Below are 22,959 nucleotides of genomic sequence, written 5' to 3'. Positions count from 1 at the left end.
TGTTCCTTATAGCATTAGTAAATTCTTCTACTGTTATATTAACCTCTAGTTCATCCATATCGTTTTCTGGTAGACTAGGAAAAAGCAGCTGATCCAAAAAAAAAGTTTGTTTTGATGAAAATGACTTTAAATGCTCAGTTTTGTATAGCTGTTTATAAAAAGTACAAAAAGAGTCATTAATATGTTTAGGATCAGCTGTGATCTGTCCTTCATCTGTAGTTATAGAGTTTATTGTTCTTTCAGCCTGAGCCTGTTTAATACACCAAGCCAGTATTTTACTTGCTTTTTCACCCTGTTCATAATATGACTGTTTCAGTCTTAGTAAACTTTTAGTAGCTTTATTTAATGACAAAATATTAAATTTAGCTCTGAGTTTATTTAACTCTAGAATTAGAGCATTAGATTTGGATATAAATATCTCTTCCTCAATATCTTTTATCTTTTTCTCCAAATGAACCAGTTCCATCCTAGATGCTTTATGTTTAAAGCTTGTAAAACTGATCATTTTCCCTCTCAGGAAAGCTTTAAAGGCCTCCCATTTTATAGTCGCCGTAGTCTGAGTAGTGTTATAAGCAAAGTAATAATCTATTTGCTTTCCAATGTATTCTAAGAATTCTGGATCCTTTAACCAGAAAGATTGCAATCGCCATCTAGTGGTAAATAATGGTAAGTTAGGTAAATTTAGTTGAAACGAAATGCTGAACTAAGAGCAGCAGAAACATGCCTGTCTGATCTCGTCTGACCAGGGCTGATATCTGACATGTGGCCCTGAGGCCTGAGAGAAACATGATGATGAATTTTTTCACAAGAAGATGTCCAACCTATATACACACTCCCTCTCTCCCCCCTCTTTGACGTTACATGAGCAGCTGAGTGACATTTTTCTTCATCATCACAGCTGAAATGGGGCTCTCGACCCGAAAACAAAGCTCAGCGTGCTCGTCACGTGCTGACACAGGCAAAAATGCAGAAAATGGAAAAAACTAATAGCAAAATATTGATGTTTAATCTCTTTGCAGAAGATGCTTTAGAAAATACTGAAGTATTTTTTTTCACGAGACAGTTGACAAACAGGAGAGCCAAGTATTCCCAGGAATTCTTAGATGAACACGAGAAGAGGAAATTTCCATTTGAAACTGCAAACATTCAAACAAGTCGAGGGCCCATTTAAAAAAAATTCTTTTTAATGTAACAATGGATCATAACACAGTTTTGCCCAGCTGTTTCAGTGCAGTTATTAAATTTAAGACTGTTGAATGGGAAAACCGGAGTAACGTTAGTGAGAACTTCAACATTATGCACTCCATACTGCACATAAATGCCACTTGTTTTGCACAATATCCAACTGCTGACCTCTGTATATTTTGTTTTTATTTAATTTTATATATATGTACACACACACACACACACACACACACACACACACACACACACACACACACACACACACACACGTATATATACATATTTAGTATACATACACTCTTATATTTGTACAGGTACATATATTTATTCTTATAATTCTCTGATTTTTTCCTTATTAGATAAAAAGGAAGGTTATCTGATGCCAGCCACATGAAAGGATGTAGGCATGACAAACACAAAGAATAAGAAAAAAGTTTATCAAGTTTAGTAATGCTGTACTAAAAGTAAAAATAAAATTAAAAACCTCCAAATACCTCAAACAAGTTTAAGTCATTTGGAGTTTTTTAATTTTGAGTGAGCTGAGTGAGCGTTTTGACATGCTCCATACAAAGCCATGGGTTCATCATAGGCCTACTAGTATAAAAAACAATTTTTTCCTCCTTACATGAAGCAACACTTTGGTGGACTTGCTCTCTGCCTAAAATCCTGACCGTCTTGAAAAATCTACTTCACGTTCATGTGGGGGTTATATCCCAGCTGTAAGAGTGTGAGATGCAGTGCACACCCTGAGTGGGTCACTAGTTTATTGCTGTGCACTCTCCCTCTAGCATCTGCAGGAAAAAAAATCTCAGTGGGTCCAGAAAGTGATTTTAAAAAGATTTTAACAACAATCGGAAACACATAACAAAGAAGGAAGAAGGAAAGCTGGATCAGGTGGCTCTGTCCTGTCCCAGAAGTTATGCTCAGGCTGCTGATGTCCTTCCCATGATGCACTAAGCATTTCATGTACACCTCCCATATGTTTTACTACTTCATGTTATTAACTTTCTCCTTTTTCTCCCCCAGAGTGGGAACATTCCTCTTCTTTTTCCTCTCACCCACCCCCCTGGTCCCCGATTATGATGGAGGTTTCTTCCTGTTAAAGGGGAGTTCTTCTTTTCCACTGTTACCAAGCCCTGCCCAGTGGGGGGATCATCAGATTGTTGCAGTTTTCTCTCTATTTGTAGGGTATTTATCTTACAATATAAATTGCCTTGAGGCAGCTATTGTTGTGAATTGGTGCTATATAAACAAAACCAAATTGAAACGGAGTACCGTGCTTTGGCACCAACAGTTGCAAGGTTTACACATGCATCCTGGGATGAATGTTGGTGCTTCTTGGAGACGTTGTTTTATACTGAAAATTTGTTCTTTTTCTGACATTTCTTTAGTTTTAGTTGAAAATTGTAATTATTCCTTTCCCAGTAATAGAACGACTTATTTAAAATAATTGGATTATTTGAAAAATGTATCTTACAGACCCAGAAACAGCCATGACCTTCTGTCTAAATGTCTTAAAGAACTATTTTAGGACATGTGGAAAAACTGGCAAAAAATCTTGAAACCTTGAATCTATTTTTTAAGGATTTGATAAAAGGAAGTGATAAAAAGATCTGTTCATCAGTAAAAACAGATAAGGGTTCTTTAAAGCTCAAATATTTGCTTGTCCAAGTAATGTTGACATTATTTTTTTTTCTTTAATTTCCATTGGATTTATGTAGCCACATGCTTTGTAATATAACACCAATAAGGAAAATCTGACTTTAGATGAAAAAAGGCAAATCTGCAGCTCCTCTAACTTTAAGAGGGACGTATATTATCAATTTCAGCACATTCTTTAGCTGCTGTTCACTCTCATTACCTCCATAGTGTTTTCAGCTGTAATTAGAAAGAAATAAGAAAATAAAATCTGCTCAGTGATAAATAAATAAATAAATAACAGAGTTGGGAAGTCTGTGGTAAATGGTGGAGCAAAAATCAACCCTTGTGTATTTTATACTGGGCCTTGTCACATTCTCTTGGTCTGAAACAAGTTGTTGTTGCGCCTCTCCCTTTACATACTTTCTTCTGTTTGAACAGTAGAAAGTGGGTAAAGGCTACAGCAGCTGGGTGGAGCTTCTTTGCTTCTGTGTGCCTGAGATAAACGTATTCCCTTACAGTTAATAATCTACAGACACTGAAACTCTGGAGTGTTTAGAGCTGTCTACAGCTGAGGCTCACATGGCTGTACACACAGCTTCAAATGAAATTTCTACCATGTTTGAATTCAAATATTCACCATTGTATGCTTTTTTATATTTTAGAATATACTGACAAGCACAATAGTTTCACTATAGAGGTTTTATATTGTGGTGTTCACAACACAGTGACAAGGAGAAAGCACAACAGCTAACTTCTTCTGCGTCAGCTGCTTATGAATTGGCCCTTTGATTTTCTGGATTCACATGGTTATCAGCTGCTATGAGTGGAGTCATTGTGTTGATTCAGTCTTAGAGTGCGACCTTTGTGAGCGTCGAGCAGTGCAGGGCTGTTTTTATTGTTGCAGCAAAGCAGACATGATGATGAACAGGCAGAGGAAGCTGCTGAATTTGCCCAGGAGCACAAGCACATACGTGTGCTGAGAGAGTTCAGGGGCATCTTCTCGGTCATGTTTTCTTTGGTTTCATCTTTCTACATCTATTCTTTCTTTGTTTTGTCTCTTTGTTCCTTCTGTTCTTATAGCTGCTTTTGTGTCTTTCTCCTTTCAGGAGTTTTGTATCTCCCCCTGTGATCTGTGGGCTTTGTATGTCTTTGTGCTCATTTCACATTAACATTTTGGATGCTTTATCTCTTTCTAGGAAATTTTGGTAGGCCTTGGGTTGGTACGCCTTTTCAGTTATCTATAAATAATAATGATTATGCTAACCAGTACTGGACATGGAGATGGACAGGGGCATGCCCAGAGGGGGGCGTAAAATATGATTGGTTCCTACTTATGCCCTGCTCAAGGAATGCTTTTGGACTGGAGTACTGCTAAATGTGCAGTATCCAGTGCCCACTAGATGACAGCATAGATAGAATCATATTGAAATTTAATGAGAACATTTAGTTAGGTTATTTTACTGAACTACAGATTTAACGTACTTCAGTATTCTGCATCTACTTCTCTAAAATTTGGATGCAAATGTTATACTTTATACCCCATACACCATTTAATTTAAAGCTGTAGCTAGTAATTTATTATTTGCACATTTGAAAGCAAAAAACTCTAATAATTAATTATGATGTATATAAGTAGTATTTACATTAATGAATCCAATATTAAGGAGGATTATGGCTTTTACTCACCCGCTTCTTTCACCACTTTGCAAAACAGTGTTGTTCACATGTATAACACTATTTGTGGGAGTGTAAAAGGTCGCATATGAGCTCAGAAATCATGACCAGTGTTTGACATACCGGTTTCGTTCTCTTGATGTTAAATAGTGTTATTCTTCACCCCCCCCCCCCCCCTCCCCCACACAAAAAAACCCGCAGGACGTGGCAGGATGGGTTAGTTTCGATTATGCATGTACATCCGTCTCCCCCGTACTTTGAGGTGGTGTGTTCGAGTTCATTTGGAAGGGAAATGTGGATTAAAAAAAAAGAGAAAGAAAAAGAAATCTGATAAATACTTGGCTGAAAATTGGGGCATTTTCAGGAAAACACGGTGTACAATAAACACTGTATCATAAAATTCTTTACGATTTAAGGGGGAACATGTTTGTTGTGTTTTCATTAAGAAAAGTCCTTTCAGTCACCACTTTTATTTTCCGATAACACTTGAAGGCAGCATCAGGAAACCAGTTGATCAAGACGAGCAAGTTGTTGTTGTTGCCTGAACGTCAAATGTCGCTACTAAACTTTTTCACCCTCCTTAACAAACAAAAGTCAGCTGACTGTCGATGATCCAAGGTGTTACACAAACAGGTGTGGCTCATAATGTGGAGAAATGAAAACGAAACTTAACATTTGTGACCGGGCAGTTTAATTACTGAGTGGGTACGCAGTTATTTCAGCAGGTCCACTCGAGGCGTGGTATTGGGAGCTTGTTAATTTCTACAACAGCTGGACTGCGGGCTTCAGATCCATCCTGTTCTTGTTTCCTTTGCGCAGATAAAGGTGAGACCTCCGCGAGGACCTGAACACAACACACAGAGAAGAAGAAGATGTCTGAGGCAAGGTAAGGCGGCTCATGGTGCACGGAAAACTTTTAGAGTGCATGTAGTAAAATACTTATATGTACTGATTAAGTGACAGACTAGAACAAAACACGGAAGAAACTATTTTTTATTTTTTATTTTTATTTTTTTTTTTTTTAAGAGGAAGTCCAGTTTATTCAATAACTACTCTTAACCTAATTTCACACCAATCGAAAACAATAACAACATGGTCGACACAATATTTAGCACTTTTGAAAACCTTAAAGAAATTACACGTATATCAAATTTGAATATTTTTCATATAACGGAATATGTTAAAAAAATGTATGGACAGGAAAAAAAATCATACTTAAAAACCCGTTAAAACAATTTTCCTTCGGCTGGTCCTTTCCGGGGTCGTGCGTCTCTTTTTTTTTTTTTTATTGACAAAGCACAAAATACAAATACAAAATAGGAAATACAATGTCAGGGGATTCGTATAAAAAAGCAAAATAGACACAGTCTGTTATAGAATCACATAATATTGAACAGGGAACATAGGTTTACGGTTTTGACAGCTTTTTGATTTTGAGAATGTTGTATGGTTTTAACATATTGTTTGGTTTCATTTAAAAAGCACCGAAAGGATGGTTTTGCGTTAGAAAATTTAGATTTATGTATATGAAATTTAGCCAATAATATCAATAAGTTAACCAAATAAAATTCGTTCGCCCTGTGCATAGGGTACTTAAAGAAACCAAACAATATATTCTCGTAACAAAGAGAGAACTCAGAAAAGATAAAGGAAACAACAAAAACACAAAATTCTTGCCAGAAAAGACTCGTGTATAAGCATGACCAAAATAAATGAGAAATATCTTCCTTCACACAATTACAAAATGTACAGTTAACATCAATGTCCTTTTTATAACGTACAAGAAAAGACCTAGTTGGGTAAAAACGATGAATAACTTTAAAAGATATTTCCTTTACTTTGTTATTTAATAGAAATTTCGACGGTAAGGTCCAAATCTTCTCCCATTCCAGGTCCTGGTATAAGTTATTCCAATAGGCGACAGCCGTTGGGACACAAGTTCTGTCTTTTTGAAACAGAGTTCTTATTTCACGGTTGTTTTTCCTCCTTACAGAGGGGAAACACACCTGACCGACATAAGTAGCAGCAGGATCCAGTGGTAAAGGGGTCAAATCACTAACAACAGGATTTCTAAACAACATTAAGACCCCAGCAGGGATAGCATCAAACACTACGGCATATTCCTTTGGTGGAACAGGAAGACCATATGTATTCAAGAATTCTGAGTAAGAGAGTAAACCTCCAGCTGGATTTATAAGTTGTGCAACACGATGAATCCCATTATCAAACCAATTACTTAAAAACACAGATTTATGTTTGTATAAAATGTCTCTATTGTTCCAAATATAGTATCTATGTGGAGAAAAGTTGTGTTTATAAATCAATGACCAGGAAAGAAGCATTTGTTTATGAAAGTTGGATAGTTTTAAAGGGATTTTATCAATATTGTAATTACAAAGCAAAAGAAAGTTAAGACCACCAATTTTTGAGAAAATATAATTGGGAATAAAGTTCCAAATTGAGGTTGGGTTCCTGAAAAATTGTTTAATCCAGTTTATTTTAAACACATTGTTTAATGAGGAGAAGTCAAGAAAGTTTACTCCACCATGTTGGTATGAGTTGGATAAAACTGATCTTTTAATATAATGAATTCTATTCTTCCATATGAAATTATAAAGATGTCTGTCAATATTTGCCAGGGTTTCTTTATTTACATCAAGAGACAAAGCAGCATAAGTTAGACGAGATAAACCCTCTGCTTTCGTGAGTAAAACTCTCCCTTTAATGGATAAATCCCGCTGCAACCAGGCATTTAGCTTTTTTTGTGTTTTGTCCAAAATTGGAGTGAAATTAAGGGAGCACCTGGTGGATTGATCTTTATTAATGACTATACCAAGGTAAGTGACAGACTCTTTAACTGGGATGCCAGCAATAGATAGACTGGTACAATTTCTAAGGGCAAGCAGTTCACATTTGCCAATGTTTAGGTGGAGTCCTGAAGCTAAAGAAAAGGCATTAATTGTGTTAATAGCCATCTGCACCTGTGAAGCATTTTTTAAAAAGAGAGTGGTATCATCAGCAAGTTGACTAATGAATATTTCTTCATCCGCAATTGTTATACCTTTCAGAGGACTGCGTTTAATATAATCAGAGAGGAGTTGAGCACAGATGAGAAATAAGTATGGGGAGATGGGGCAGCCTTGCCTGATACCGCGGTTCAAGTTAAACCTAGGTGATGTACCTGCTTCTAATTTGATGGAGCAATTCATATTTTTGTACATTGTTTTAATTGCATTCTGAAAATAAGAGCCAAAGCCAAATTTGTCCAAAGCCTGAAAAATAAAACCATGTTCAATCGTGTCAAACGCTTTGCAGAAATCTACAAATAAGATAAAGCTATCATCCCTACACAAATCTGCATAATCAATTAGGTCAAAAATAAGTCTGATGTTGTTGGATATGTGTCTGTTAACCATAAAGCCAGACTGAGTTTCATCAATAATATCATTCAAAACAGCTTTCAGTCTTTTGGCAAAGATCTGAGCTAGGATCTTATAATCATTATTAAGGAGGCAAATTGGCCTCCAATTGTCAATATAAGTGGGATCTTTCTTTGGCTTTGGGATTAGGGTTAAGAGACCTTGTGATAAAGTGGGGGGAAGAGACTGATTTGTAAGACTTTCAATGTATACATTAAGAAGAAATGGAGCCAGTTGATCTGCAAAAGTAATGTAAAATTCAGAGGTTAAGCCATCGGGTCCTGGGGATTTATTAAGTTTAAGACGTCGAATAGCAGGTAGCACCTCACTAATAGATATCGGCCTATCACAGAAACTCATCTGATCTTCTTTAACTGTTCGCACATCAGGGATTTGTTCCATAAAGTTCAGAGCAGCACTCTCATCAAACTCTGACTTGTATAAATTTCTGTAAAAATTGGAGCAATAGGTGGAGACTTTTCGGGGATCATCAATTATAATACCGTCAATATTAAGTCTCCGAACAGAACTAAGTTTAGAACGAGATCTCTCTAATTTAAAAAAATAGGATGAGTGTTGTTCACCTTCTTCTAACCATTTCCTCCTTGATCTCACAAAAGCTCCCTCTGCTTTCAGTTTATAGATATCATTTAACTTACTCTGTTGCAAAGCTAAGTCAGTTTTGTCTTCTTCAGATAGGTTCTCTGGTGGGATCTGAGTGAGAGCAGATATCCTAGTAATTACATTAATTTCTTCATTTTTCCTCTGTTTTGCTGCAGATGAGCCATACTCTCTTAAATATTTAGCGGCTTCAAATTTAAAGAGTTCCCAGTTTTGACAGTAGAGATGACTGGTTAAGGCTTTATCCCAGAAACGTTTGATTAATGACAAAATATCATCAAGCACTTTTTCATGTTTTAGAAGGGAGTTATTAAGTTTCCAGTAGCAGCTCCTACAAGTTTGGGCGGCATTAGTATTGAAAAGGACCTGAAGTGATACCGCTTTGTGATCCGTGAGCGGAGTTGGCATTATATTGGCTATAACATTATCCCTATTTAAGCAATCAGAAATTAACCAGAAGTCAATACGGGATTTAGAAGAGTTGGATTTGTTACTCCATGTAAATAGTTTGGCTTTAGGGTTTTTAAATCTCCAAATGTCTATTAAATGAAACTTTTGCATGAATACATTTAAACAACAGGACAGAGAGTTATTTGAGCTAGGTGGCCATCTGTCTAGTGAAGGATCTGGAGCAATGTTAAAATCACCTCCAACTAATAACAGGAGATTCGGGTATTTGGATAACCAGAACAAAAAGCGTGTTTCAAGGGCATCCAGTAAGAAGTCATTATCAGACTTAGAATTAAAACCATACACGTTGGCAAGAAGAAGAAGTGTACCATCAATGTTGACAATCATTAACACATAGTGTCCTTCTGAGTCCATTTCAGAGTGCATAACGTTCCCATTAAATTTGTTCTTCAGAGTAGTAACTCCTGCCGATCTTTCCGATCCATGTGAGAACCATAGGTCCTTGCCCCACTGAGTTTTCCAAAAAGCAGTATCCTTAATAACAGAATGTGATTCTTGAAAAAAAACAAAGTCAGTATTCTGTTGATTTGCAAACAAAAACAAAGCTTTTCGCTTAACAGTGTCTCTTAAACCCCTGACATTGAGAGAACAAAGTGATATAGACAGTGCGGCTTTAGCACAAAATAATGAACAGTTTACTTCCCATAGTTAACATGGAACTGGTATTAACTTTTATCCTGAACCTCAAAATTGTAAACAACCCCTTTGACATCTGTAACTTTATACCTCAAGGGGGGCATGAAACCTCCATCAACGCAGGTGCAGCTTGATCCTCAGGCGAAGTGAGCGTTGGGTGCACCTCTTTCCCCTCAATGATCACACGGACCCCAGCAAAGTGAGCTCTTTTTCCTTCTTTCCTTGCAGCATCAATAAGAGGCCAAAGCTTCTCTCGAATTGCTCTGTCGGCAGAGGACAGATCTTCAGTGAACCTCATGTAGTTTTCTTTCAGAAAGGAGCAGTTTTTAGCTTTTCTCCAGATCAAGTCACGAGCTGATCTTGTCACAAATCGAATGATAACCAGCCTTGGTTTCTTCTGAGTTTCGTTGTAGCGGCCCAGGCGATGAACTACATCAATACTGTTTTTGAATCCTGCACTTGATTCCCCGGCAACAGTGGAGCAGATGTCAAGTACTTTTCTGGTGATGTCTTCTTGCTTTTGCTCAGGGACACCTGAGAGCCTGAGATTCCATCTCCGATGGTATCTTTCAACTTCGTTGACCTTCAGTTCTACTTGAGACATTCTGCTGCTGTTTTTTTCACAAGTAGCTTTAACGGTTTTGGTGACATTCTTCAAAGATTCTACTTCCAAGAACATGAAGTCAATAGACTTCTTCATGGCCTCGATGTTAACAGTATTCTTGCTGATCATAGCCTCCAGATTATCTGAGCGCTCATTAATTAAAGTAGCAATGTTATTTTGCACATCAGCAAGAGTTATATCACCTTTGTGTTTTTTACCATCTGGTCTGGCTGGAGTATCGGGATCCGAATCCGGCAGTGGCATCAGTTCAGGACTTTTGCTGCGGTTGTAGTCATGTTCGGCAGTCACGGCATTCTTGGGGCTGGTTTTTGAGCCAGCAACACCTGTGTTTCTCTCCATTTCCTTGGTTGCTCCTTTGGTTAAACTTTTAAACTTCATGGATGTTTCTTTTTCCTTCCTTTTGCTTCCCTGAGTTGCTGAACGCATCTCTGAAGTAGCAGAGCTTTCCTGCTGTTAGCTGAGCTATCGCTCTGGAAAGAAGCTAGGGTCGCGAAAAAGTCCTTTGAAGTATGGTTCAGGAAGCCGTTACTTAGAAATGCCGCATACGTGTACTGAATAAACAGTCGGTAGAATAACTCATTTGAGATTCAGAGAAAAAACGATGGCTGAAAGTGTGATATTCTGGATTAGGCTCTTAAAAGGATCAGGACAGAAGGACGTGGATAGGTGCCTTTATTGAACAGCAGGACATCACACACTAACTTGTTGTTTCTTAGCGGTGCAGAAAACTACCCTTTTTTGTTGTTATATATTGGTCAACCAAGAACTAGCCCTGTAACAGGCACTTCTGTATTTTACCACTGGGGGGCAACAATTCACTCTATTACATTCCTCCCCTTTTAGATTTGTAATTGAAGTAAGCAACCCTTTAAAGAATGTATTTCACTGCCCCCACCAAAAAGAAATATTCTGTGGCCCTTACGAACAATGAACAAATGTAGCCATTACTTCCATTATTAACTCTTCACTTCTAAAATAACTGGCAGTAAATAACTAAAACATAACTCTACATTTTCAAAGATTCAGTCTCTTTGGGGGAACTCTGCGTCTCTCTGGGTATCTGCGTTCCACAGATGGGCTTTGGGTGGTTTCTGGGTTGGATACTGGTGGTTCATCGGTTGTCTGTTTAGGTGGTTCAGGAGGTAAGGAGTGTGATGTTAAAATCCCAGGTGGACTTGGTGGTATCTCTGGAACAACACTGTCCATAATCACTTCTGGCCGTCCCTCTGAAACCGGTGAAAATATAACTGGGGGTTTCTCCACAGTCTGTCTCCATGGTAACAGGTGATCCACATGTATTGTGCGTGTTCTCTGTCCCTCTTGTATCAGGTAAGTAACACTTCCCATTTTCTTCAGAACTGTTCCCTGAGTCCATTTTGTTTCCCCCCCCCTGAAGTTTCGGATACGCACAGCGTCTCCCTCCGAAAAAACACGAACAGGTTGGGTTTTGTAATCATGGTGTCGCTTCTGCTCAGACTGTTTCTGTTCAATGTGTCTGCTTAGTTCAGGTTTCAGCAGGCTGAAGCGAGTCCGGATCTGACGTTTCAGGAACAACTCTGCTGGTGTACGACCCGTTACAGTGTGCGGTGTACTGCGATACATGATAAGGAAGTTTGCCAAACGATGACTGAGTGGCAATGTGGGCTTACCATCTGCTTCCAGCACATTTTTCATCAGGGATCGTTTCAGGATTTGTACTGACCTCTCTGCTGCCCCGTTTGATGCAGGATGATAGGCAGGAACAGCTGTGTGTCTGATCCCATTTAACTCCAGAAACTGATTGAATTCCTTTGACACAAGTTGAGGTCCATTGTCTGAAACAAGCTCTTCTGGAAGTCCATATGAAGCAAATAACCCTCTCAAAACCTCAATGGTGTTGTGTGAGGTAATGGATGGCATAGGGAACACTTCCAACCATTTTGAATGACTGTCAATGACAACTAAAAAGTACTGCTTGCCTTTTTCAGCGAAATCAATGTGAATCCGTTGCCAAACTCTCTCAGGCCACTTCCACGGATGGAGTGGTGCAACGGGTGGTGACTTCTGTACAGCCTGACAGACTGAGCAGCTTTGAACCAGTTCTTGTATATCACCATCACAGCCTGGCCACCACAGGTAACTGCGAGCGAGTGCTTTCATACGACAGATACCTGGATGTTCATGATGCAGGTCTTCCAGCACTTTCTGTTGGTAAACCGGTGGAATGATGACCCGTTGTCCCCAAAGAACACATCCTTGTTCTGCTGACAGCTCGTGTCTGCGTGTAAAGTAAGGCTTAAGTGATTCGTCTTGCATATAACTTGGCCACCCATTCATGGTGTAGCTCCAGACCTTGCTGAGGATTGGATCCTTCATGGTTGCTCTCTCAATGTCTTTAGCTACTATTGGTAGCTCTTCCACATGTGAGAAATAGAAGATACTTCCCTCAGCGGCAATGTTGTCTGGCGTATTCCGAGGTAGACGTGACAATGCATCTGCATTAGCATGTTCAGCTGATCTTCTATATTCAATGTCATAATTGTATGCCATTAGAATAAGAGCCCAGCGTTGCATTCTTAGTGCAGCGAGTGTTGGGACAGCTGACTTTGGCCCTAGTATAGCCAGCAGTGGCTTATGATCTGTTATGAGGGTGAATTTCCTTCCATACAGATATTTATGGAATTTCTTTACTCCAAAAATTATGGCAAGGGCCTCTTTTTCTATCTGGGCATACTTTCGCTCAGCTTCAGTTAATGTTCTTGATGCGAAAGCCACAGGCCTTTCCTCTCCATTTTCCATGACATGAGAGATGACTGCGCCCAATCCATAAGGTGATGCATCGCAGGCTAACTTCAATGGCAGATTTGTGCTGTAGTGCACCAACACTTTGTTCTGCAGCAGTAGACTTTTTGCATCCCTGAATGCTTTTGCACATTCCATGGTCCAAATCCATTTAGCATCTTTTCTCAACAGGTTATGCAAAGGCTGAAGAATGGTGGATGGATTTTCCAAAAATCGACTGTAGTAATTTAGAAGACCAAGAAAGGACTTCAGTTCAGTGACGTTTGTTGGTTCTGGTGCATTTGCTATGGCTGCTACCTTTTCCTCTAAAGGATGCAGACCATCCCTGTCAATACGATGTCCCAGGTACTCCACACTGCTCTGAAGAAAGTGGCACTTGGAAAGCTTCACTCTGACACCATGCTTCTCCAGACGTGTGAGTACTTCCTCCAACCTCTTCAAATGATCCCTTTCAGATGAAGCAGTGATGAGGATGTCATCCAAAAAGCAGGTGACATGCTCCATCCCCTGAAGGATTTGATCCATCACAGACTGGAAAAGAGCCGGAGCACTGGAAACACCATAGCTGAGGCGATTGTACTTATAGAGACCTTTGTGTGTGTTGATGACCAGATACTTCTCTGATTCTTCATCTAACTGTAGCTGCTGATAGGCATGAGAAAGGTCAAGTTTACTGAAGGATGTTCCTCCAGCTAAAGTAGCAAACAAATCTTCAGTATTTGGAAGTGGATATCTTTCCTCTTCAACACACTGGTTGACACTGACTTTGTAGTCACCACATATCCTAATTGTTTTGTCTGCCTTTGGCACAGTAACAATAGGGGATGCCCACTCACTTTTCTCAACCTTTGAAATAACCTTCACCTTTTCCAATCTGTCCAGCTCCTTTTCCACAGCTTCTTTTAGTGCATAAGGAACTGGGCGAGCTTTACAGAAAATTGGTGTGGTGTTTGGTTTAGTGTGGATTCTAGCTTTAAATCCCTTTATGCAGCCTTGGTCATCCGAAAACACTGCCTGATGGCGCTGAATCACTTCTAGTACTCCTGGCTTTGCTTCTTTCTGCACCAGTACCTTGTGTACTGTGAAAATCTGTTTCCAGTTCAGCTGTAGTTTCTTTAACCAGTTTCGTCCAATCAGAGCTGGTCTGTCTCCCTGAACAACGATCAGTGGTAGGGTGATGTTTTGAGTCCCATACTGTACTGGTAACATAATATATCCACGCACAGCAATGTGTTGGCCTGAGTAGGACTTGAGCTTTAGCCCACTGGCTGGTTTTATAGGGAAATGAGTGAGATGCATCTGATAATACTTGTCTGATACTACCGACACTGCTGATCCTGTATCCAGCAGCATGGTGGTGTTCTTGCTCCCAAGCGCAACATCCACTGTGTATCCCTTCTCACTGGAGGTGATGGAGTACGTTGAATAAACTCCAAAAAGTTCAGCTTCATCATTCCTACTTGAGCATTCATCCTCAGTTTCCAAATACTGAGTTTGCTGACTGAATTTTTTATTCCTGCAAGCACGTGCAATGTGTCCTATTTTTGCACAAACATGACACTTTTCGCTCCTAAATTTGCACTCACGTGCTGAATGCTTTCCACCACAACGATAACATGGTTGCTTCATTCCTGTGTCTTTTTTAGGTCCCTTCCAGTTCTTTGGCTTGTTATTGCCCTCTTGCCTGTTCTGTCCTTTCCATCCTTTGTTGAAAAAATTTGGAGCATTTGTCAAGGCATTTACATGGTGAGGGTCCTGGCGTCCTGAGAACTCCATCGTATTTTTCGAAGCGAGTTCCATGGATACGGCAATCTCACATGCACGTGGAAATGTAAGATCCTTTTCCGATAGTAGCTTGCGCTGCACAGCATCAGAACGCAGCCCACTAACAAAACGATCCCTCAGGGCCTCATCCAAATATTGTCCAAAATCACATGTGGCTGACAACTGCCTCAGGGCGACAACATAGTCAGAAACTGCCTCCCCTTCTTTCTGGTTACGTTTCTGAAAACGAAAACGCTCAGCTATCACCACTGGAGTCGGCTTATAATGCGCACTTAACGCCCCAGTCAGCGCTGCATATCCCATGGTACTCGGTACCCTCGGAGACACAAGATTCTTTAGCAGCCTGTATGTATCTGCTCCGATCACAGAGAGAAACGTGCACACTTTCTTCTCATCGGAAACATCATTTGCCAACATCCATTGCTCCAACCGCTCCAAATATGACTCAAAATCTTCCTTCGATTCATTATACTCTTCAACACGACCCACATGCATCGCCATGTTAGCTCACCAAAAGCTGTTCCGCTGCAGCCGTGAAGAAAACGTCTTGATTTGTCTTTTTCTTTACATGTGAACACAACCCTCCTACAGCCTCTGTCACGCTGTGGAAATCTTTAGAATCCTCGTCGCCAGTTGTGATATTCTGGATTAGGCTCTTAAAAGGATCAGGACAGAAGGACGTGGATAGGTGCCTTTATTGAACAGCAGGACATCACACACTAACTTGTTGTTTCTTAGCGGTGCAGAAAACTACCCTTTTTTGTTGTTATATATTGGTCAACCAAGAACTAGCCCTGTAACAGGCACTTCTGTATTTTACCACTGGGGGGCAACAATTCACTCTATTACAGAAAGGGAAGTAAAACTGCAAAATCCTGCTTAGCCGCGGAGAAGAGCGTCTACCTCGGTCGCCATCTTGGCTGCTGAAAAACTATTTTAAAGACACACCCAGCGACTTTAAAAGAATCGTTGGAGGAACAGGACCACTTTACTTCTACGTATCTACTCTTTCACTTTAATCAGCTGCAGTTCCGGTTACATCCAAGTTTTCATGTTAGATTTAATTTTAAAAACTTGTGATGGGACTGCTGGTTTTTACACGAAAACGTGTCTCTTTGTTAGTGGTTAGACTTTTAGTCTTTTTTCATATTTTAATCTTTTAAACCTAAAAAATGTACAAATATGCAATGTCCCCTCCCAAAAAACATATCTTTGCTTTTTTCTTTCTTTTCATCACAATGACTCCTTACATAAACGTTTGGAGGGGCTATAGAAAAAATTTATACAGAGATGTATTAAAGGACAAAGTCTGTGGTTAAGTCATAAACACTGCAACTGTAACAGACATGATACATGAGCACTGTTGCATTAATATTAGCAATCTGCTAATGAGTGTGCTGCTAATTAATATCCCAGGTGTTTTTCTACCACTCTAAACATTGAGGCCTGAAGAAAATACCTCTAGGGCAAAATGACTTAGTCACATTAATGTTACCTGCTTATGCATGTCTGAAGTCGGGCTTTATAATAAGTAATAAAAGTCCCATCAGGACAGGAATTGGGTGACAAATATTCAAGTTTAAATACATTTGAAACGGATGAAACAGAATATCCACAGTACACACCCAAAGAAGAAGAAGAGCTATATCTTCTGTTGGTGTACAGCAACAGCACCAGGACAAAACAGAGGAAATGTATAAAAAAGAGAAACCACAGAATTGCAGTACACCATTTTATTAAAACCTGTCCTAATAACTCCATTTACTGACCCATAGCCTTTTGTAATTTGGCGCCATCTAGTGGTTATATTATAAAAAAAAACAGCTACTAAAATACAAAATAGGGACTTTCAGGCCTTTGTTGGTACAAAACCAGTTTGTGTATCTGAGCTAATAAAAGTCCACAACTGGGAGACCCTTTGTTAATCAAACAATGACAAACCCTTGCTGAGGTTTAGTTGCATGTTATTTAAAAATCTCTGTAATAATAGTGCATCTTTAGAATAAAGACAAGAACTAGAACAATAGACACAATATAACAAACCCCAACTGTGTAATAGTATACCTACTAAAAATGGTTCAAAAAGTTTTCAAGTACTTAAATTACAAAACAAACATATAAATGTTTAAAGGGTACATTAATACCAAATCTACATTTTTACCATCAGTCTTAAGCAGGAGTAGGACTGTCCTTTGGTGCCAAAGAGTGCTGACACTTGTTGTCATCTTTTGCTTTCCCCTGGGCACTGTTATCACTTAAAAAAACCCCCAAAAAACAACCCCGTTATCGTTACTTCAAACTGACTATGAAGAAAGTCTATATGATTATTTTGGATCCTGCATCAAATCCACAGTGAGACATCTGTGTAGGCTCTCAGTCATCCAGGTCATGGTAGTGGAAGGATTTTTTTTTATTTTTATTTTTATTTTTTTTTTGCCTGTCCCATTTGGTTCTTTAGCCGTCAGAATTGTTGTCTGAAGACCAACAAGGATACCCAATGGATTTACTTTGCCAAATGGTCATCACGGCCTTGCCGTATGGGTCCATTTGATTAACCTTTGTTGTTATTATTTATTTTATTTTATTTTCAGTTGTTACAGATGGGACAGACATGACTGAGGGATAGGAAAGGGAGAGGAAGGAAAAGAAAAACAGAAGGGAAGAGGGACAGTGCGAAAGGGCACTTAAAAAGAGAAAGACAATCCTGTGAGATGTTAGCCCAAGATTAAACAAAGATTCTTCCACAAATTGAATTTTTGGTACAAAATCTCTAATATTAGCTATTGTGGACAAAGTGCCTACCCACTTAGCACTACTAGCAAAACAAAATCTGAAGTATTTTTTGGTTTGTGTTGGACTCTGTGCTGTGCTGTACATTTTAAATAAAAGTGTTTAAACTATTAAAGTTGTTATGTAGTGCACTTTATACTGAGCTCTGCGACCGAGCTGTCATGTACAAGTTTTGCTTGAATTCCCCTAGAAACCTCACAAACAGATGATGCTTTGTGTTACAGAAAGGAGCTACAGGAGGCCTTGTGCCGCTACACCACAGACACCCTCACCTACATCCACACAGTGAGAGCATTCTGTGAGATGTTCTCTAAATGGATGCTCTGGAGAGACACCGAGGTAGAAATGATGAGGGATATCAAAGATAGACTTGAAGCACTTGACCTAAACGTCAACCATGTTACTAAATCAGAGGAAAAAGGTAAAGCCTTTGTGGAGTATATGAAGAGCAAGGTGACTGTGAATGTAGACAGCAAGCGTGTAGAGCTGGAGAATGAGCTGACTGAAGTGTTGAATGACACTGCAAGTGGCCTGGAGAGTCTCAGCAGCTTCCTGGATGCAGTGGAGAAGCTGGCAGTGACCTCGCTGCATGTGTTCACGGAGAACCAGGTGTTACAACTTCCAGAAGGGATCAGTCCTGAGTATGTTCAGGCTGTCATCTTGGCTGCACGAGTGATCTGTCCTCTGCTGCTGGAGTTTAAAAGAGACGACAACGTCTTCTTCCTTCCCAAACTCCAGAATGTGGAAGTGCTGGCATATCAGCTGGACAGATACATACAGACCTCCAAGACAATCTGTGAGAAGTTGGACAAAAGGTAAACAAATAAATGATATACAAAATATTAAGGAATTTTGCACATTAAGTATCATCTATTGTATAAAATAAGTTGACCTGCGTTCTTCACAGCTGCTTCAGTGACTTTGGTCTGAAGATGGCTGTAGAAACTGTGGTTGATCTTGATGTGGATTTGTCTGAGGATGACGTACAGAGAATGCTTGATCACGTAAATCAGCTCGATGAGATCAGGTAAGTTTTTCTGTTCCCAAATATGTGTCAGTGCAGAACTTGTTTTTTCTTTTTTTTTCTTCATCTCAGGGCTCAGATACTGCTGGTGTCCTACAGGCCTGCATAAGATGTCCTTTGATGTTGGTGCTGTGACGTAGACATTGCCGCTGCAGTGAGACCGGTTTCACTCCTAGTGCATCAGGGGTCTTGAACTCCAGGCCTCGATGGCCGGTGTCCTGCAGGTTTTAGATCTCACCCTGGGCCAACACACCTGAAACAAATGATGAGTTCATTACCAGGCCTCCAGAGAACTTCAAGACAAGTTGAGGAGATAATTTTGCCATTTAAATCAGCTGTGTTGGATCAAGGACACATCTAAAACCTGCAGGACACTGCCCCTCGAGGCCTGGAGTTCGAGACCCCTGATAAACATGCTTGCCTGGACACTACACTATACAAAAAACGATGTAGCTTCTGGATCTGCGTGAAGCCAGTGTAGATGTTTCTTAACCTCCTAGGACCTGGCGTCCACATATGTGGACATAACAATTTGGGTTGTCTAGACCAAAATACAAAATTTTGCTCTACAAGGTCCTGATATCCACTTACGAGGACATTATACTGCCACTGCTCTATCAAAATTTAAAACGAATGTCCTCATATGTGGATCTCATTTCTCTCAGAAACAAAAATCAGGTAAAAAAAAAAAAAAAAATCAAGTAATTCTTTGTTTTTACATTCATCAGGTCCCAATCAGCCCAAATAGCAAAGAGAAATTAAAAATGCATGACTTGAAAGAGTTTGGGTCGTGGGAGGTTAAACCTCTAGTCTTGTTCATGGGCTGCAGGGAGGACTTATATCCCTGCAACCAAAACAATGTTTTGCAGGACACGTGACATGTTTTTGTTGGTCATGTAACGTTAAAAACTAAACCTAAATATTGTTAATATTGCAATAACATGGTGACATTTTAAAATGTGTCACCCCACTAATTCTTTTTAAATTTCTTCTCTCAGGATGAACGAGCAGTTCCGAATGGTGTTCTTGTTCCAGGAGGAACCGTGCCATGGGTTCATTAGTGAGTTCGACAAGCGACAGCCCACCATGCTGCAGTTTCTAAAGGAGCTGGAGGAGACAGCTGTTCAGTTAGACAAAATGAATAAGGGGGCAAAGATTTCCAGTGTGGCAGGCAGCTCCGTGGGGGCAGTTGGAGGTGTGCTGTCCATTGTTGGTTTGGCATTAATTCCTTTCACAGCAGGAGTTTCTCTAGCTTTGACAATGACTGGAGTCGGGCTGGGAATCACCAGTGGAGTCAACAGTCTTGTGACCACTGCAACAGAGGTTGGAGTAAATGCTACACAACGAAAGAAAGCCTCTGAAGTCTTCAAGAACTTTATGGAGGATGTACAGAGTCTCCAGAGTTGTCTGGAGGAGGTTACCAGGCAAACCATCGCCAAACTGGACGCACTTGACATAAATATAGTTGTGGGAGTTGGCAAGATTGCCAAAAACGCTGGTGCTATTGGAAAGGGTATTGATGCACTTGTTGATAGCGCTTCTGCTGTTAAGCTGTTACAAACTGAAGAGCTGCTCACGAGTGCTGGGAAAGTTGTGGCTCAAGAAGGACAAGCCTTACGTAATGCACCCAGGGTTGCTTCAGATATCCCAGATATTGGTCAGGCAGCAGCCAAAGGGACCCTTGCACTCTCCAAGTCAGCAAGAGCAGGTCTCATTGCAGTTAATGCTCTCTTCCTCGGCATGGATATTTTCTTCATCTGTAAAGACAGCATCAGTCTGGCTAAAGGCAGCGAGACTGAAGTCTCACAATTTATCAGAGCCAGAGCTGCACTTTGGAGTTCAGAGATCGACTCATGGCAGAAGATGCATGACTCTCTGAATGAAGGTTTGCCAACATCAGAAAAAAAGAAGGCTGTTCTGGAGACTCCAATTTATCTGGAGATGGAGGTGAAGAAACAGAGTGAAGCAGAAAGGGTAGAACCATCTGCTGAATGATTAAAAAAACTGCAATGAAACAGTTGTAAATTTCTGAGCACTGAAGTGCTCGACTCATGCTGATTGAAACTATGATCAGATCATAGAGCCGTTTTATGTGGAAAATGTTTGAAAGCAATCGTCAGACTGTAGGTCTTTTCAGTAACAGCACGCAACGAGGCATCCTCATGCTGTAATTACATTAATTGCCAATAAGCCAACTGAAAAAAAATGTATATTCTAGAGTTGTGATTACTGCAATATCAAGTATCAGAGAAAATATCTGTCAATGCCAAATTTGAATAATATATGTGATTTGTACATAATTCTGCTGAACATTTTATTTGCACAGTGAAATATAAAACCGTATTAATAACATTATTTAATCAAGTATGCAATAAAATAAAAAAAATAATTACTTCCAGATATAAACTTTTTTTGTAATAGTTCTGTTATTACACAGTAATTACACGAAGTTCTGGTGCATAGATTTTAGAACAGATGAAATATTCTTGTACCAGTCTGACCAGTCTGCTGTGTGTGTACTGCACTGGTAATTTAACAGCAGCACTAATCACATGTAATGATCATAATGTAAATGTAATCTGTTTCTTTTTGTATAAATACTTGTATCCTTAAATTGTCCCTCTGTTGATATATAAAGTTTTAACTGATCCAATGAAATGTGTTAATATCCAGAATTGTTTTAGTGAATATAATTAAAAAGCTATGCCTGTGGTCGATGATAGGCAGCAGATACTAGATGAAAACTCTAAAACATAAAACAAAACAAAAAATAGATGTTGTAGTTTTTCTTGTTTAAGAATCAATATTTTACATAAAAATAGAATTTAAATTGTTGTCAGAACATTTAGTTGGACTCTCTGGTAATGTGATAAACATGGATACCTTTTCCAGTGGCCTCTTACACATTTGCAAGCTTCACTTATAAAACATGTCACAGTTGTAATTACAGTTTCAAAAGCAAATATATGATGATGATGATGAAATCTTCCAGATGAAGCAAAACAAAATTCCCACAACTGTGATGCTCTTAATTTTATTGCTACAGTATTTAACAAGGTCATTGTTGGTATATGTGCATATTGTCCTTAAAGTAAAACAAACAGACAAATAAACGTACAAGTAAAACCCACTTTTAGTCAGTAATTTGATGTGACAGTTGAAAATGTAAATTCCAACAACCAAAAACTCAGCAGTCATTGTTCTTGCTGAACGTGGTGCTGAGATAAAAGTACAAGGAAAAACAGAGTGAACAGAAAGTGAGTCAAAGAAAAAGAAATACAAAGACAGAGGAGGTTATCAGAAGCAGATGTGGTTATTGTGGGTGAAGAAACTGCTGCAAGATGCTGAAGCAACAATTTCAAGTAATGCAAGTATTGCAATATGTAACAACAACAAATGTTTCTCAGTTGAAAGCAAAGATTTCTTTTAAGATTTGAAATAAATTCATAAACTAATATATTTGCATGTATGCACGGTGCTGGTTGGATCCCAGCTGCTGTATCATCAGTAATGCAATAAGTTGCACTGTTCCTCCTCTTATGTTAGGTGTTTTACAGGATAATCAATGTTTCACGTAATTCGGTCAGTCATATGATAAAGGAACAGGAGCACAAAATGCAAACAGGGATTAGATGGTTTACAGTTGGCTGACATCATAGAAGTAGACACCTTTTTAAATCTGTTCTCACACCTAAAGCAACCTGTTACACTTTTGTTTGGTTTGCAAGCTTCAGATTAAAATCTTCCCACAGCTGTGATTACAGCCCGAGAGGCAGAGATCTGATATAGGCACATCCTGCTGAAGATAAAGTAAATTCCAACAATGGTGAAAGTAATTTATTTTTATCACATAGTGTTTAACATGACTATTACTGATATAACCTCACAGGTACACCTTGTTGTTACCAGTGATGGGAATAACGGCGTTACAAGTAACGACGTTACTAACGATGTTACTTTTTTCAGTAACAAAGTAATCTAACTAATTACTATTCCTATCGTTACAACGCCGTTACAGTTACTAACAAGAAAATGCGGTCCGTTACTATTTTTCAACAAACAGACGGTTGAAGCTGTGGTTCAGTTTACCGCATTTTATATCAGTTGCACGGAAGTAGCTGTAAGTAATCTGAGCGCTACAGCTTTAAGTAGCTGCGCGCGCTCCCGCGGACGGTAATCATGATCACTGTCTAGCACAACACCTGGAGCTAAGGGGGCAAAACAATCACATGACTGCTGCTGTTTGACTGAGGAAGAATAAAGTAGTCGTGGTAAGCCAATCACATGACCACTTAAAGATGACAAAG

At 39.3% G+C, this 22,959-nt stretch overlaps 1 protein-coding gene across 1 annotated transcript; it reads left to right on the top strand.

Moving 5' to 3' along the window:
* The first annotated feature begins 4,900 nt into the window (after positions 1-4,900).
* Positions 4,901-21,310, top strand: LOC309705220 (uncharacterized protein). The gene is made up of 5 exons (XM_082530879.1): positions 4,901-5,133; positions 5,320-5,386; positions 17,853-18,443; positions 18,536-18,655; positions 19,651-21,310. The coding sequence occupies exons 2-5, from the start codon at positions 5,373-5,375 to the stop codon at positions 20,645-20,647; spliced, it is 1,722 nt and encodes a 573-aa protein (XP_082387005.1). The 5' UTR covers positions 4,901-5,133; positions 5,320-5,372; the 3' UTR covers positions 20,648-21,310.
* The last annotated feature ends 1,649 nt before the right edge of the window (positions 21,311-22,959 follow it).

This window comes from Aulonocara stuartgranti, assembly GCF_965226115.1.
Source record: "Aulonocara stuartgranti genome assembly, chromosome: 4".
In the NCBI taxonomy this organism is placed as follows: domain Eukaryota; kingdom Metazoa; phylum Chordata; class Actinopteri; order Cichliformes; family Cichlidae; genus Aulonocara; species Aulonocara stuartgranti.
This window is presented reverse-complemented; position numbering and strand designations above follow the sequence as displayed.

What these genes read in the sequence shown, in the direction of transcription:
- LOC309705220 (XM_082530879.1), top strand. An exon ending in TGTGAGAAGTTGGACAAAAG is followed by an intron (nt 18,444 to 18,535) that starts GTAAACAAATAA and finishes CGTTCTTCACAG; the next exon opens with CTGCTTCAGTGACTTTGGTC. An exon ending in AATCAGCTCGATGAGATCAG is followed by an intron (nt 18,656 to 19,650) that starts GTAAGTTTTTCT and finishes TTCTTCTCTCAG; the next exon opens with GATGAACGAGCAGTTCCGAA.